The sequence below is a fragment of the Ranitomeya variabilis genome, chromosome 2 (assembly GCF_051348905.1).
Source record: "Ranitomeya variabilis isolate aRanVar5 chromosome 2, aRanVar5.hap1, whole genome shotgun sequence".
In the NCBI taxonomy this organism is placed as follows: domain Eukaryota; kingdom Metazoa; phylum Chordata; class Amphibia; order Anura; family Dendrobatidae; genus Ranitomeya; species Ranitomeya variabilis.
Window position 1 is genome coordinate 227432043 of NC_135233.1, and position 17491 is coordinate 227449533.

Below are 17491 nucleotides of genomic sequence, written 5' to 3' on the forward strand. Positions count from 1 at the left end.
CTGCACATCTATGGCGGAAATAGAAGGATCATCCACGTATTGACTTCAGATTTCTGCACAGAATTCATGCAAACTACAAATTGGGATTTGCAGTTGCAAAATCCGACAAGTGTGAACATTGCCCTATAGTAACAGTGTTCAGAGTACGTTCCCGTGTGCCGGATTTGCATATTTCCAATCCAAACCATATTTTACTATGTAGTATGACAAGTGAAGGGCACATGCCTTATGGCGCTCTTCTAATATTTCTCCAACTTGGGGTCCTTGGAAAAAAAATTGCACTTTTTCTTTGCAGAAATTGCATGTGAGTTGCGGAAACATGCACAGATTGTTTTCAGATCTGCACAGAAATCCATGTGGAATGTGACCGATTAACGTCATCTTGGTATATTAGACAGTCCTTTCTTCGCTGATTTGAGAGATGTCCCAGTCACACCAGCAAACTTCAGAAAAAATTGAGTTACGGACTCTGGAGAGGACTCTCTGAAGACTGACGGATATTCCTCCTTGCCCTTCTGATTTACTTGTTAAGCTCCTAGTGGTTATGGCTAATTTTAGACCGTTCAAACAGTAAGGAGTCTTAATCCAGAGTCATGGGCTTTTCCCTGGAGGAGGGGAAGGGGATCCCCTCTGTGTGAAGGACAGTATTGAGGCTGGAGCTGTGTTACACGTCATGGATTACTGACCACTAGTGGTGAGCCAACGTGCTTGTGTGTTAACCGAGTAACTTTGACATGCTCGAAAAATGTGTTGAGTCCCCACAGCTGTATGTCTTGCAGCTGGTCGAGAGCCAGTGTTGCAGCTGTCAAACAGCCACGAGACATGAAGCCACATGAACTCAAACATATTTTTTGATCACGCTACGGAAGACACTTAGCACCTGAGCATGCTTGGACAACACCTTATCTGAGTACGTTCACTCATCCCTACTTACCATCCATACTGTTAAAGCCACTTTACAATCAGTGGGAACTTGCCTTTTGGGACCTTCCTGATCCTGAAAATAAAGGGAACTATTTCAATACTGCTGCCCCTTACATTTTTACTGTGCAGGAAAACTTCAAGTGTATGGGGTTGGCTGAAGTTTTGTGGTCAAGTGTGAAAGGGCCACATTGATTAGTCCAAGTTTTGGCCCCTTCATTCTTCGGGCTAGTTGGGGGACCCATATATCAGTCCCACACTAATAAAGTGATGGCATATTTTAACCTGTGTATGTGTCATCACCAGTGAGAGGTAAAGGGAATAACATTAATCGTATCTAGTAATGGCGCCTGACATTAGTTAGTTAGGCAGCAAATGAACAGTCAGTTCTTGAACCTGATACAGTATATCGGAAGCAGGAAAATTGAGCAAGCATAAAGATCTGCGAGACATTGTCAATATGAGATGGGACACATTTTAAGTACCTAAATATTGACCCCTTTTTGTGGCAGTGATATTTTCTAATGACCTTGCCTTCTTATAATGTACACTTCTTGAAGGTAGGAATGGCTTGAAGAACTAGGTAATTATGTCTAAATTCTCCAGTTTTCAACCCAATTGGTCATCTGTTTGAGGTCAATCCATGGAGGCAGCAGCTCACGACTTGGTGCCGGTTACTCAAGGTACCTTCAGACGACTTATGGTGTTCATGCTTTAAACAGTTGTATGTGGACCTACACTTACGGCTAATCAGTATATCTATGGTCATAGATTTATTTATTATATTAGATTTAGTAAGGTTTGTTCCTGCCACATTTATATCCTGAAGTTTAGTGTCGGTACACAATTGTTACGTAAGTGCATGTAGCATATATAGATGCATTGATGTCTCTGTCCCATGTAATGATGGTGTTCAATTATCCCAGGAACAAGTGGAGTATATTTTCCTCATCATCTTCACCGTTGAAAGCTTCCTGAAGATCATTGCCTATGGACTGGTCCTGCACCCTAGTGCCTATATCAGAAATGGATGGAATCTCTTAGATTTTGTCATTGTAGTTATTGGGTAAGCTCTTATACTTACATCTAATCCTGATATTGCTCCTCTTCCCAATTCTCGCCAACATTTTTAAGACTGGGGCTGGACAGCAACCTTTGCAATGACACATTTCCCCTTTTTGTGTTGCCGAAGATCATAGCACGGTGATGTGGTAGTTTTAACCTGCAAGTTATCGCAGCCACAACAAGCAATCTGCAAGTAATCCAAACATGCTAAACTTTTTGTGACTTTTCGCTGCTGTCTTTCTTTCATTATGTCTCCTCGCGATACTGAGATCATTGGCCTCGTGATCTATGTTGTGGCCAAAATTGTCATGCAGTCCCAGCTTAAATCTGACAACCCAAGACACAGTGAGCAGATTGTGTGGTACTGTTGCATTAGTCTAATGTTTTTCCATTACTTTAATTTACAGGCTTTTCAGTGTAATTCTAGAACAATTTTCACACAAGCAAGGAGATGCGCATCACATGAGTGGAAAGCCAGGAGGTTTTGATGTCAAAGCTCTGAGAGCATTTCGTGTACTGAGGCCTCTGCGACTTGTATCCGGTGTCCCAAGTAAGGAAAATAATCACATTATATTGCTGTGATATATTTAACGAATACCTGTTGTTTGGTGACTGTTCAGAATAAGCTGTTATGTGGACATACATGAGGAATAACACTATTACTAGCCTTTATATGACTTGTATTCTTAATTTTTCACCGGTTTTCCTCTTGTAATAATGGTGGGTGTGGAATCTCTGTGCCACGGGCCGGGCTTACTCTGCAGGGGCGTGACTAAGTGTCTACCAAGTATTCACTAGAGCCTCTGATAGGGAGGATAGGCTGGGCCGCTGCTAGACACCGTGTACTACTCCAGAGCAGTCCACGGGACAATAGCAGCTGACCAGAGGGTCAGAGACTCGGGTACGGGGTGCATGTGGGCGAGACAAATCCATAGTCAAACATTCCAAGGTCGTGGGCAGGCAGCACAAGTTCAGAATCTGTAGCAAGGTCAGGAGCAAAGAGATCAGGATAAGCGAGAAGGCTAGCGGGGTGAGAAATAGGTGAGACAAAACAGGAATACGCCAATACAGGAAGCTAAAGACCGAGCTATTAAAACCTAAGTTCAGGCATGGACTGGAAGGTGCAGACGCCTCAGAGCTATGGTCAGGTACTGGGAGGAGCATAGCAAAACACGCCGTGAGTCGGACAACGGTTAAGTGTGTTAGTGGCCAGCGTAACAGTCTCCTCCTCCTTATCCCCCTCCCTATTTTTGTCACACCCACTGAGAAATCTTTTAAGGACGGTAGGGACACAGATGTTCTCCTCAGGCTCCCAAGATCTATATTCTGGGCCAAATCCCTTCCAATCAACCAAATAGAATGTATTCCCTCGGACCCTCTTGGAATCCAGAATGTCTTTCACCTCGAACACATCTGAAGGTCTCTCAGAAACAGAAGTAGAGACATGGACCTTGGAGAAGCGATTCAGAATCACTGGCTTCAAGAGAGAGATGTGGAAAGAGTTTGGGATCCTTAGATTTGGCAGCAGTAGAAGACTGTAGGTCAACTGATTGAGTTGTCTGGTGATTTAGAACTGACCAAGATACTGAGGAGCAAACTTGTAGGAAGGCACCTTCAGGTGAGCATTCCACAAAGATAACCAAACCTTATCTCCAGGTAGGTAGTGATGCCGCGAACCTCTCTGAGTGTTATCTGAGCATGCTCTTGTGCTAACTGAGTGACTTTGTGTTAGGGCTAGCGGAACGCACCGAGTAAATAGAGATGTTTTTATTGATATTAGTGCATTCGCAGCCCGAGGTCCACCGTGCAGGAGTACCTGCTGCTTGCAAACGGCGGCACTATATGGCGGTATGGACTAACTCAGTTAATTCACCGAGTAGCCATGAAAGCAAAGCACTGTGCCCTGTTAGACTTCACAGAGGCACAGGCTAACTGCCCAAACAGAGAACAGTCAGTGGTCACGCATGCACACAAACTCCTCGCCGGAGGTGCCAGCATTCTAGGGGCTGATTTCAGCCGGGTCCCTGAACACACTCTCACATGACCACACTGGCGCAAAGCACATAACAAAGAACAATACTAGCGCATGGCCGTGCGGCCATGCGAGCCTTAAATAGTTGCAGCACGTACAGGACCTTCCTAGAAGGACCAATGAGAGGCTGCCACAGAGAGTGAGCACCTACAGGACCTTCCTGAAGGACCAATGGCCTTAGCTGCAGTATCTGATCATGTGACCCTCGATCTCCACTGAGAGATCTTACTCTGGGCATGCTCAGAACGAGAAAAGCAGGACTTAGTCCCAGAAGCGTCTGCTCGCCGCTGCCCAGCACTGACTTCAATGGCCGAAGCAGGAAAGGCAGCAGTAACTCTTTGTACAGAGTCAGACTGAGCGAGACGCTGGAGCCGACGTCTCCGCTGAGCAGACTCCACTGCGGCAGGAGAAGAATGGGAGACCGCAGCTGAGATCGCCCGAGATTCCCCCTGTGCAGAGGCGGGAACTCGACAACTAACACTTCGGCATACTTGAAAAATATGTTCGAGTTCCTGCAGCTGCGCCTGCAACACGTGCAGTGATTGCCTAACAAACAGGCAGTCCCTCCACGTGTTGCAGCTGTCAAACAGCTATGAGACATGCAGGCCCGTGGACTCGAACATATTTTTCCATCACGCCGCCGAAGACACTTGGTTAGCACCTGAGCATGCTTGGATAACACCTTATCCGAGCCAGTTAGCTCATCACTACTAACCATCCATACTGTTATAGGGACTCTCACGGGGTTACCGCGACAGTGTGGAGCCAGAAGCACTACTCCTTCATTTTAAATGGGTTTATTTCTTCTGGCAGAACAGGGGTTAGTCGGCCATGTTGGAAATTACTGTGATCACAGCTGTGCTTGGTTAGCCACTCCATTTCCAATTACAATCTGGGCTCTGTTAACTAATTCTCGTCAGAGCTAGCATTTGCTGCATGGCTAATGGTGGGAGAGGAGTTAAAGAGAGTTGAAGGAGTTATTCGTGACTGTTGCTTGATTTGTATGCGTGGTAATTCCTTATCCTTCTCCTTTTTTGTTTATTCTCCTTCCTTCACACCCCAGTGCATTCCTCTGTTACATGTGAGTGAATATTTTGTATGCCTGGAGTTTTCTGTTAACCCCCTGTCCGTGTTTCCTTGTTTGTTGGGTTGGTATATTACGGTGCACAGTAGCACCCCCTCTTCCCTAGGTGTGGGAGAACAGATGGAGGGCTATCTTAGGAGATAAGGCATGGTCGAAGACCCCAACATCTTAGCCATCTGAGGTATCCCAGGGAGCAGGGCGAGCTAGGGTGCCCCCTAGTGTTAGGTACAGGAAAGGAGCCCCTGGTACCGGGTCACCCGACAGCTGGGGGAGCTTGAGAGGTGGCGAACCTCTCTTCCTGTCCGCATGAGTCTTCATTGGAGACATGGCCTTATGGAGAGAGACCCAAGCTTGCTACCAGATCTAGAGGAAGTTGCCAAAAGAAGAATCAGTGACTGGTAACCCGGAAGAAGCAGACATAGGAGAAGGCACTTGAGGATGCAAGAATGGAGATGCTCCGGGAGACTCCTTAACTTGGTTGTTGTAGGAGAGCTCTTCCCAGGGGAGTAATTGTACCCAGTCATCATGGCGGAAGAAATAAAGTGGTGAAGATAGTTTTCAAGGACCTCGTTAACCTGTTTTATTTGTCCATTGATCTGTGGATGGTACGCGGAGGAGAAATCCAGCTGGACATTCAGCAGCTTGCAAAGAGCCCTCCACAATTTAGATGTAAACTGGTCTCCATGGGCAGAGACAATGTGGAGAGGAAGACCATGGAGACAAAACACATATTGGAAGAACTGTGTTGCAAGCTTGGGAGCAGAAAAGGCAAGCTAACCAAGAGAATAAAGTGAGTCATCTTAGAGAATCAGTCCACCATGACCTGGATGCTGTTTCTACCCTCAGAGACAGGCATGTCTGTGATGAAATCCATTGCGATATGTTGCCGGGGGACAGAAGGAACCGGCTGAGTTTGAAGGAGACCAGCAGACTTGTTCCTCAGAGACTTGTTCTTGGTGCACTCCGGACAAGCGGTCACAAAGCCCGAACATTCTTGGCCAGTGAGGACCACCAAAAGCGGCAAGCAATTAGCTCAGTAGACTTACATACACGCACATGGCCAGCTAGCTTGGATTCCTGTCCCCAGGACAGTATTGTCTTTCTCTTAATAGTAGGAACAAAGATTTTCCCAGGAGGAATGTCTTTCAGGAAAGACAGGGGCTGCATGAAAAATCCTGTTCGGGTCTATGATGTGCTGAGCCTCCTCCACGGAATCAGTCATGTCAAAAGATTGAGACAAACATTCTTGCCTGCTGGATGGAAGTGTAGCTAAAAATTAAAAGGAACGAAGAAGAGTGCCCACCTGGCTTGACAAGGACCGTTGGGTGATAGCAGAAAAGGTTAAGTTCCTAGGATCAGTGTATATTATTACTGGAGAGCTGGCGCATTCAAGTAGATTACACCATTCATCCTAGTGCCATCTTAATGTGCAGAAGTTTGTGATCCCCATTAAAGTAATTCCATTCAGCCGGTGAGAGCAATTTATGAAAGAACCCACAAGAGAAATATTTCCCAGAAGAAGATCTTTGCAGAAGAACTGCCTCAGCACCCATAAATGCAAAGGGACACAACCAATGAGGATAACGGATAGATATGTAAATAGAGGTCTGAACAGTGTCCAAACAAAATAGAAGACCCTAAATCCTAATAGGTGGCCCCACATAGAAGGTCTCCCCAGGTGTGTATCAAAACAATGAAGTTATATATCTGAATGCAAATGGTCATAGACAGAGATGAGTGGTCTGGTGATTCGCCCTCGCCCGACGCGCGTTTCGCCCTTAGCTTCTTCCTATTATTAGAATTTAGGGTCTTCTATTTTTTTGGACACTGTTTAGACCTCTATTTATATATCTACCAATTATCCTCATTGGTTGTGTCCCTTTACATTTATGGGAAAATGCTTTAAGGTGTGTACATATTAATTACATCTACTTAATTATCTACAGTACAGACCAAAAGTTTGGACACACCTTCTCATTTAAAGATTTTTCTGTATTTTCATGACTATAAAAATTGTAAATTCACACTGAAGGCATCAAAACTATGAATTAACACATGTGGAATTATATACTTAACAACAAAGTGTGAAACAACTGAAAATATCTATATATATAATTGTCTAAGGGGTACTTCCGTCTTTCTGTCCTCAACTTCCGTAACGGAAATCCCATGTCACTGATTGGTCTCGCCAGCTGCCTGTCATGGCTGCTGCGACCAATCAGCGACGGGCACAGTCCGATTAGTCCCTCCCTTCTCCCCTGCAGTCAGTGCCCGGCGCCCACTCCATAATCCCCTCCGGTCAACGCTCACACAGGGTTAATGCCAGTGGTAACGGACCGCGTTATGCCATGGGTAATGCACTCCGTTACCGCTGCTATTAACCCTGTGTGTCCCCAACTTTTTACTATTGATGCTGCCTATGCAGCATCAATAGTAAAAAGATCTAATGTTAAAAATAAAAAAAAAATAAAAACCTGCTATTCTCACCTTCCGTCGTCCGTCGATGCGCTCGCGCCTGCCACCATCTTCCGTTCCCTGAGATGCATTGCGAAATTACCCTGAAGACTTAGCGGTCTCGTGAGACCGCTAAGTCATCTGGGTAATTTCGCAATGCATCCTGGGAACGGAAGATGGCGGCAGCTGAGCGCGCATCGCCAGAGCTTCGCTGGATCCCGGCGGGTGAGAATATAACTATTTTTTATTTTAATTATTTTTTTTAACAGGGATATGGTGCCCACACTGCTGTATACTACGTGGGCTGTGTTATATACCGTGTGGCTGCTATATACTACATGGGCAGTGTTAGATCCTGCGTGGGCTGTGTTATATACTGCGTGGGCTGTGTTATATACCGCGTGGCTGCTATATACTATATGGGCAGTGTTATATACTGCGTGGGCTGTGTCATATACTGCGTGGACTGTGCTATATACTACGTGCCCTGTGTTATATACTGCGTGGCCTGTGTTATATACTACATCGCCTGTGTGCCTGTGTTATATACTGCGTGGCTGCTATATACTGCGTGGGCTGTGTTATATAGTACGTGGGCTGTGTTATATACTGTTTGGGCTGTGTTATATACTGCGTGGCCACTGTTATATACTGCGTGGCCTGTAATGCATTGGCTATTCTACAATATGTATGTATGTATATAGCAGCCACATAGTATATAGCACAGGCCACGTAGTATTTGTCTGCTATATACTACATGGCTCCTATATACTACGTGGCCTGTGTTCTATACTATGTGGCTGCTATATACATACATACATAAATATTCTAGAATACCCGATGCGTTAGAATCAGGCCACCATCTAGTGTCTTATTTTCTAGGTTCTTCAAAGTAGCCACCTTTTGCTTTGATGACTGCTTTGCACACTCTTGGCATTCTCTTGATGAGCTTCAAGAGGTAGTCACTGGAAATGGTTTTCACTTCACAGGTGTGCCCTGTCAGGTTTAATAAGTGGGATTTCTTGCCTTATAAATGGGGTTGGGACCATCAGTTGTGTAGAGCAGAAGTCTGGTGGATATGCAGCGCCCCAGGGTCCTGGTCATTGCAGTAATATCATTCTCCTCTAGGGGGGGGGGGGGAGTGATGTTACGTTTGGAGGCAATAAAGGAGATCTCTTTACCAGGTAACACAAACATACAACACATTTCGTACTCCAGTCCACCAGGGGGAGCTATACTCCTATTTAAATAAGACACTCTTCACAATTAGGTAAAACTGGTGGTCTGGATAGGAAGTTAGTCAGATGCTGTCTGGGCTTCTCCCAGTGAGTTGCTGCCTGAGCTCCGCTCAGGGAGTTGGTCCCTGACAGGGGTGGGATCCTGTCAGAGGCCTAGACAGAAGGCCACGGAGCTGCGCCTGCCCCACGTGCAGCAGCTTCCTAAGAAAGAGACATTGAAGGAGAACTGTATTGTAGAGAGGGTGAAGAAGTCATAGTGTAATAATTATAGGGGATAACTCAGGAGATTCTTTGCGTGGAACAAGACAACTACAGGACACAGTTTTATAAGTGGTAAAGTCTATATTATCACACGGTGATTCAAACAGGTGTAGAGAGAAACTCAACTCCACAACACATGGTGCAAATAATAAACGCAGCTTAGCAGTCTTCAGAGAAAAATGCAATCAAGCAGAAAGTCTATGAAGCACAGTTATTCTTGATGATACTTGACACCAATAAATCCTTGTCTTAGTCCAGATACAGATAGATATGCTTATAGGCAGTTCAAATCATATCTTAGCTCAACCAGGGAGGCCTGGTTAATAGTCTCAGGTTATAGCAAAGCAGTAGCAGCTTACATGTCCAGCAAATGCAGATGAAGTAAACACGAGCAGCAGATGAAGGAGGATTACTGGAAACTTGTGTATGCAGCAGGAACTCAGAGCAGAGTAGCAGGATCACCACACAGGTTCACAGGAGCAGGTGTATAGCCAGGGAGTAATCAGAGGTCAGGAGCTGGATGCAAGGCAGAATACTCTAGCACAGACTAAAGGCTGGGGTGGAGTTATATAGCAGGAAGACACAGTGCACATGAGACCAAAGACGCCATCTTGGAAAAGGGCAGTAATGCACAAAAGGTAATCAAAATGTTCAGAGTCCTGACATTACTCCCTCCTTAGAAGCGGCCTCAGGACGATCCTGGACCTGGTTTCTCAGGGAATCTCTGATGAAAACGAGAAATCTTCTGTTGGGCATTGATGTTTTCCACAGGTTCCCAAGAGTCTTCCTCAGGGGGATATCCCTGCCATCTTATCAGATATTGGAGCCGATTCCTGCGAATCCTGGAATCAATAATTTCCTCCAACACAAATTGTTCTTGCCCATCAATCACCACAGGCTGTGGAGGTGGCACAAAACGTCCCTGGAAGGTATTAGGAGATACAGGCTTTAGTAAAGATACATGAAAAATTGGGTGTACCATCATTGTCCTAGGCAGCTTCAGCCGGCAGGCCACAGAGCTCACAATACCGTTGATCTTGAAAGGGCCAATGAATTTCTGTCCAAATTTTTGTGAAGGAACGTTTAACTTCAGATTCTTAGTTGCTAACCACACGGAATCGCCGACCTTGAACATGGGTGCAGGTTTAAGGAATCTATCAGCCGATCTCTTATAACGTTCTTGAGCTGTGGTCAGGGATTCCTTCAGAACCTCCAGATTTTGTCTCATCGCAGTCAGCCTTTCCTCCACTGCCGGAACCGGAGAATTAATTGGAGACCTAGGTAAAATACACGGATGATAACCCAGATTGGCAAAGAAAGGTGTAAATTTAGTGGAGGCGCTCTGAGAATTATTATATGAAAATTCGGCTAACGGCAACAACTCTAACCAATCATCCTGGAGATGGCTGACATAGCATCTTAGATATTGTTCCAGCGTCTGGTTGGTATGCTCAGTCTGACCATTTGTCTGGGGATGGTAATCAGAAGAGAGAAAGACATTAATATTGAGTGCAGAGCAAAACCCCTTCCAGAATCTTGAAGTGAACTGTACTCCACGGTCAGAGATGATCTCATCCGGAACCCCGTGCAACCGAAAGACATTCTGTATAACCAAGTTCACTGTATCTTTAGCTGAGGGGAGGCCGGTGCACGGAACAAAATGAGCAGCTTTAGTCAGGCGATCAACTACCACCATGATTGTATTCATGCCCCCTGATGTAGGCAGCTCCACAATAAAGTCCATTGATATAGACCCCCAAGGGCGGGACGGAACGGGTAATGGTTGTAGAAGACCCGTAGGTGCCACATGAGGAGTCTTCAGAGAAAAATGCAATCAAGCAGAAAGTCTATGAAGCACAGTTATTCTTGATGATACTTGACGCGAATAAATCCTTGTCTTAGTCCAGACACAGATAGATATGCTTATATGCAGTTCAAATCATGTCTTAGCTCAACCAGGGAGGCCTGGTTAATAGTCTCAGGTTATAGCAAAGCAGCAGCAGCTTACATGTCCAGCAAATGCAGATGAAGTAAACACGAGCAGCAGATGAAGGAGGATTACTGGAAACTTGTGTATGCAGCAGGAACTCAGAGCAGAGTAGCAGGATCACCACACAGGTTCACAGGAGCAGGTGTATAGCCAGGGAGTAATCAGAGTTCAGGAGCTGGATGCAAGGCAGAATACTCTAGCACAGACTGAAGGCTGGGGTGGAGTTTTATAGCAGGAAGACACAGTGCACATGAGACCAAAGACGCCATCTTGGAAGAGGGCAGTAATGCACAAAAGGTAAAAAATGTTCAGAGCCCTGACACATAGCAAAAGGAGAGGAAACCAGAAGGAGTTCTGCCCTGCACAGGCTGCCTCCTTCTGAGGCGCAGGATCCCGGTAGCCGGAACACCGAGGGAGTAAGGATCTCTACACTTTACTCCAGAGACCGGCAGGACAGCTAATTCTACATTACCTGCCCGCCCTATACCCAGGAGGCAAGGTGGCACCCACGAGAGGCTGGGGCATGATAGAGTCCCTGTAAAAAGCCTCATGCCACCAGTCATACGAGTTTGTCCTATCCATCCGGGGGACAGAGAGAGACATAACACCTAGAACATCTACAACAGTTGTGAGGACCTTATGAGAAGCTTAGCAGTAAGGTACTACAACACACGGCGCTAGAGGAAGGCTACTGATTTCCACCTGGATAAGGGGACTCTGGATTTGCCTTCAGACCAGCCGGACTCTGCCTGCCCTGTGATCTGGTGCTCTGGACTGTGGATGCTGAAGCCTTCAGTAAAAAGGTAAAGAGACTGCAACCTTGTGTCCTCGTTCTTCACTGCGCCTTTCACCATCCACCATCTTACACACTGGGAAGCCCTGGGGACACACTTCACCTGTGGGAAGGTATACCATTTAGCTGCCATAACATCACTCCAGCGGACCCCTAAGCAGCGTCAGTCACCCTGACCGAATACCACAGGTGGCGTCACGAACATTCCCTTTAAAGACCTTTCCCCCCTTAACAGCAGCTCAGATTAGAGGCCAGGTCAATGCCACACAGAGTTCTAGCAGCAGACACATCTCTACAACAACTGTTAAGAGGAGACTTTGTGCAGCAGGCCTTCATGGTTAAATAGCTGCTAGGAAACCACTGCTAAGGACAGGCAACAAGCAGAAGAGACTTGTTTTGGCTAAAGAACACAAGGAATGGACATTAGACCAGTGGAAATCTGTGCTTTGGTCTGATGGGTCCAAATTTGAGATCTTTGGTTCCAACCACTGTGTCTTTGTGCGATGCAGAAAAGGTGAACGGATGGACTCTACATGCCTGGTTCACACCATGAAGCATGGAGGATCAGGAGGTGTGGGGGTGCTTTGCTGGTGACACTGTTGAGGATTTATTCAAAATTGAAGGCATACTGAACCAGCATGGCTACCACAGCATCTTGCAGCGGCATGCTATTCCATCTGGTTTGTGTTTAGTTGGACCATCATTTATTTTTCAACAGGACAATGACCCCAAACACATCTCCAGGCTGTGTAAGGGTTATTTGACCAAGAAGGAGAGTGATGGGGTGCTACGCCAGATGACCTGGCCTCCACAGTCACCAGACCTGAACCCAATCGAGATGGTTTGGGGTGAGCTGGACCGCAGAGTGAAGGCAAAAGGGCCAACAAGTGCTAAGCATCTCTGGGAACTCCTTCAAGATTGCTGGAAGACCATTTCCGGTGACTACCTCTTGAAGATCATCAAGAGAATGCCAAGAGTGTGCAAAGCAGTCATCAAAGCAAAAGGTGGCTACTTTGAAGAAGCTAGAATATAAGACATAATTTCAGTTGTTTCACACTTTTTTGTTAAGTATATAATTCCACTTGTGTTAATTCATAGTTTTGATGATTTCAGTGTGAATGTACAATTTTCGTAGTCATAAAATACAGAAAAATCTTTAAATAAGAAGGTGTGTCCAAAATGTTGGTCTGTACTGTATATACATACATATATATATATATATATATATATATATATATATATATATATATATATATATATATATGTATATATATATATATATATTGTAAATAGATAGATATATTTATATAGATATAAAGTTGTCTTTTTTGAAGATGTAAAACATTAAAAGAAATCCTGAAATCTTAAGACGTTCACTCTTTCCTCTATTGGTATTCAGCTTTCATACTATCTACAGTTGTATCCCATGTGGATAATTGATTTTCTCACAGAATTCATGGCCAGAGCCGTCCTAGATTTGCTTCTAATTGCATGAGCAACTGATATCTCTTTGTAATTTCCCATTTTTTTTCTGTGTATGCACAGATATTCCTTAGGCTACATGCACATGTCCTGTGTGGTAGTACTGGTCTGCAGTACATTAGATGCCTTATGTACGGAGCAATTCTCTACTACAGTCAGTTCATTTACAAGAGAATAGCTCTGTTCATATGGAATCCTACGAAATGTGGCTTAATTTTTTTGGGGGGTGAATTCCAAAATATCTAAGAGAAATAAACTCTGCATCCCTCCATATGAAATTGAAGAGCTCCCATGTACCTCTATATTTGCCCTATTACATCTGTGTACAGAATATAGCCATATTACAGTGTAATTGAACTTTCAGAAAACTTTTGACATGCCACAGCTTTGGATCACGGGTGTCGGGTGCCAAGATCCCCACTAAATCAGTAAAACAAAGGGGCAGAAGCTCTCAGTTGCTCTCTTTTGAGACTGAATTGAATTACTATTTAGCCCGTCTCTAAAGAAAGCAGCTTTTTAGTGATCGGTGGGTGTCTGATGTACCTCTGTGACATGTCAAAAGTTTTTTAAAAGTGTATTTAGCATATGCAGACAGAAATGCGCCTATATTAACCTCACAGATCAGATTTCCCATCGTCATATTAAGGATCATATAGCAGAATATTGTCTGTCGTATGACGGAGAATTGTCGAGGCGGCTGATCATATGGATTTGTTAAGAAAAAAGCTCCTAATTAAAAATCTAGGCTTGGCTGCATTGTACGGTACCATATCCACCCCTGAGCTCTGCACTCAGGCCCTGAATGATCAGATATACAGTATTCGCTCGCAGCTCATGGCGGTCTCAGTCCAGTGCACGTTATTTGTGCCGCATTATAGGAACAGATGAATTTGTTTAGAGAGCCACTTTGAGTCTCATTAATAGCGTGAGTCAATGCGAGCCGCTCATGAAGATCGCAGATGGATGCTACTCAGAGGCAGCTTTTCACAATCATGGCCTGCTGCAGTCTAATTTATTGCACATAGTCTTTCCATTTTTTACATACCAGTTCCATTTTCCGTTCCCTGTACGCCCCTAGATTTCATAACAGCTGACGTAAGGTTACATTGCACTATGTTGTGTGTATCGAATTCTCGTAACTTTACTTTTGCCCTGATTTACAGCTATTATATATTTTTCTCTTTCTTGCAGGTTTGCACATTGTGTTAAACTCTATAATGAAAGCGATGGTGCCCCTGCTTCACATTGCACTGCTGGTATTATTTGTCATCATCATTTATGCCATCATTGGGCTGGAGCTTTTCATCGGACGGATGCACAAGACCTGCTTTTACCTCGGATCAGGTATTTTATGCGGAAAGAGAATAGATTTTTATTAAGCAATCGAGGTGTAATTTTTATAACTTATTACGTGGATTAAATTGCTTTATGTCTGCTTCCCATAATTTAAATGTGGACGTAGCAGCTCTGGAAGCTGGAACAACTGGAGAAATGTGGTATTATATGGCGCCTATGTACACTGATGTAATATATGGCTACAGCTCTGCACTCTGATTAAGGGCTCATTCAGACGTCCGATTTTCTCGTACAAGTGCTTTTTTACGGATAGCACTCATACCTGTGATAGTCTATGGGGTTGTTCATATATTGATTTTTCACAGTCCGAGCGGTCCGCAGAAAATCACGGACACACGTCCAATTTTCATCCAAGGGTCAGATCAAAATCGGCAGTGCAAGTCTTTGAAAAAATCGTACCGAACTGGGATGTCATCCAAGTGTGATCCAATTTTCATGGACTGCGGTAAAGGAGAAAGAAGGTGGAGTAACTTGGTATTTTTTTCACCAGGTACGAGAACAACTGATGACACTTAGACTTTTTTCGTACATGAGAAATTCAGTCGTCTGAATGTGACCTGATGCCCCATTCATACATCTGCGTGTCACAGTCCCATGAAAAAAACGGAGAACAAATAGGAGTTTTGTATAAAAAAATAATAATTCAAGGTTCTTTTAGTACAATCAATCACTTATGGTGACCTAAGGGAATGTCTATGTGAAAGTCCACCAGTTCTATAAAGCGTCTAACCATTACATATGCCCGGCATGGTGGACATAGAAAGGGGAACCAAAGGAGACCTTGAATTATTAGAATGAGGGATTTGTCTTCTGGGACATTAAAAAGAGGGTGTTGTCCTCACCAAAATTACTTCACTACCGTGCTGATATAATGATGAATTTACTGTTGTACTGAGTGCCATTAATATCTGGTGTCTTTGATCATAGCACATCCATCACTTTGTTTGTGTGTTTTTAAATTGTTTGTATTGGTATAAATAAAGCTTTTTTCATTTTTTATACAAAACTCCTATTTGTTCTCTGGTTTTTCATATAGCCAATTAATGGAGTTGTACGAATTAATTCAGTGACTAACAGGGGTCACAATATGAATCTGGAAATTGTTATACTAGTGTCACAGTCCTAGTACAGACCATTATTTACGGACTGGCCACAAGTCCCTTGACCCAAACTTAATATTCTCATTTATGCTTATGAGCCTATCGAGTTCAGGTCAGGGGACTCGCAGCCAGTCCTTGAGTTACAGTCCATACTTGGACTTTGGTATGCAGATGTGTAAATGCAACCTAATAGAGAGACATACAGCATGAGCAGGGAGTATCCTAATAATATTTTGAGAAAATGTATAAAGGCCCCAATACGCATTGGATTAAAGTTGATAGAACTCGTCAACTCAAATTTTGGAAGGACTAGCCGATGATCTACAGTGTTTGGATATTGCCTGAATCTTCCCCAATAACATTGGGAGGGGATACCGAGGTCTAACAGCAGCTTCCTCCCCTGTCCACATTGAAAAATACTTGGTCGAGCTTGGTGTTCATATTTATAGGGGAGCTGGAAGAATTAGCTGTAGGCCAAATACTGTAAGTGTTCAGCCCACAGCTTTCAAAGGTGTATGGAGACCTTAAAAATGACTTCCCAGGTTTCCCAAAGCCCCCAAACTACCACCAGTGTCATAAAGACCCATGTTTTATGATAAAACTCTACTGCTATGAGCAATAAAAATACTTTTTTTCATTATATGCTAATTAGCCACTACTAGTCTAGTGGAGCGTCTATTCCCTTGGACTGGTCCGAGCCTCGGGTGTTGCAATCTTGCCCACTCGGCGTGATTGACATCTTCTTCACTGTCCTCCATCATAGCTTCTGTGCAGTACATTGTGCCCTGACTATGGCTCTTTAGGATACTGGTGTCAGTTTGGGGGGCTTTGGGAACCTGACAGATTATCTTAAATAAGCAATAGATAGAAAAGATCCTGAAAACTTCCCAGATGGTTAGTATTGATAACTTCGAGAGCTGAGGAAGAAGATTCACAGGACTTTGGTCTAGCATACACATCGGTAATCGATGGAAGCCAAACAAGGACAATGTGATCTTCCTTGACAGGCAGTCCGATGCCAACATCATGGGAGCCTTTTGTGATTAGTCCCCCACCAATAGGGTGAGGCCTAGTCACTGGGGGCCCTAAGAATCACAGGATGTTGGCATTCGTGTGCCAAGCAAGGAGGTTCGCAGATCCCTAGTCTGGCTGTCTCAGAGTACTGACATGGATGAGGGCGAGGGTTCTGCAAATCTTTTCGATCAACTCTAATAACTAATGTGGCAATACAATATTAGCATTTTTGCCAGATCAGACTACACTCCACTATTTCCATTTGACTTAGACTGGGGGCCGGAAAACCTCAATTCTTGTGACTGTCGGCCGTCCTAGAAGTGATCAGTGAAAATTGTAGGGAGGTCTTCTGCATCTCAGAACCATTTCAATACAGATGCGTTCTGCCTGAGATAGGTAACTATCACCGTAATACTATGCCATGTGGAGGCACAATATGGCAGCACATAGAGCGGACAGAGTGGCTATGACTCCCTAGTGCAGTGTCTCCATATGCCAAGTTCATACTCTATGCTCACGACTGCCACATACCGTACATGACGTCTTACTGCGTGCTGACTGGCAGATTCTTGCACAGTGACATGTAAGAGCGATCCAGCTGTAAGGAAGGTTCACTTCTCCTACTATATTGGTGTCATTAACCATGGCGGGGAAGATCTGGGATCTCATTTAGTCATGTTTCAGACCAGCAGCTCTGTAAA

General features: G+C 44.4%; 1 protein-coding gene across 3 annotated transcripts in view; it reads left to right on the forward strand.

Moving 5' to 3' along the window:
• CACNA1F (calcium voltage-gated channel subunit alpha1 F) overlaps positions 1-17491 on the forward strand; it is a 155748-nt gene that overhangs the window by 13771 nt on the left and 124486 nt on the right. For all 3 annotated transcript variants that reach the window (XR_013221168.1, XR_013221167.1, XM_077283865.1), the window contains 3 exons: positions 1848-1987; positions 2394-2536; positions 14512-14664. Coding sequence is in view for 1 of the 3 variants with exons in the window: in XM_077283865.1 (XP_077139980.1) it covers positions 1848-1987; positions 2394-2536; positions 14512-14664 (436 nt within the window). In the remaining 2 variants the exon portion in view is untranslated. The remainder of the gene's footprint in view (positions 1-1847; positions 1988-2393; positions 2537-14511; positions 14665-17491) is intronic.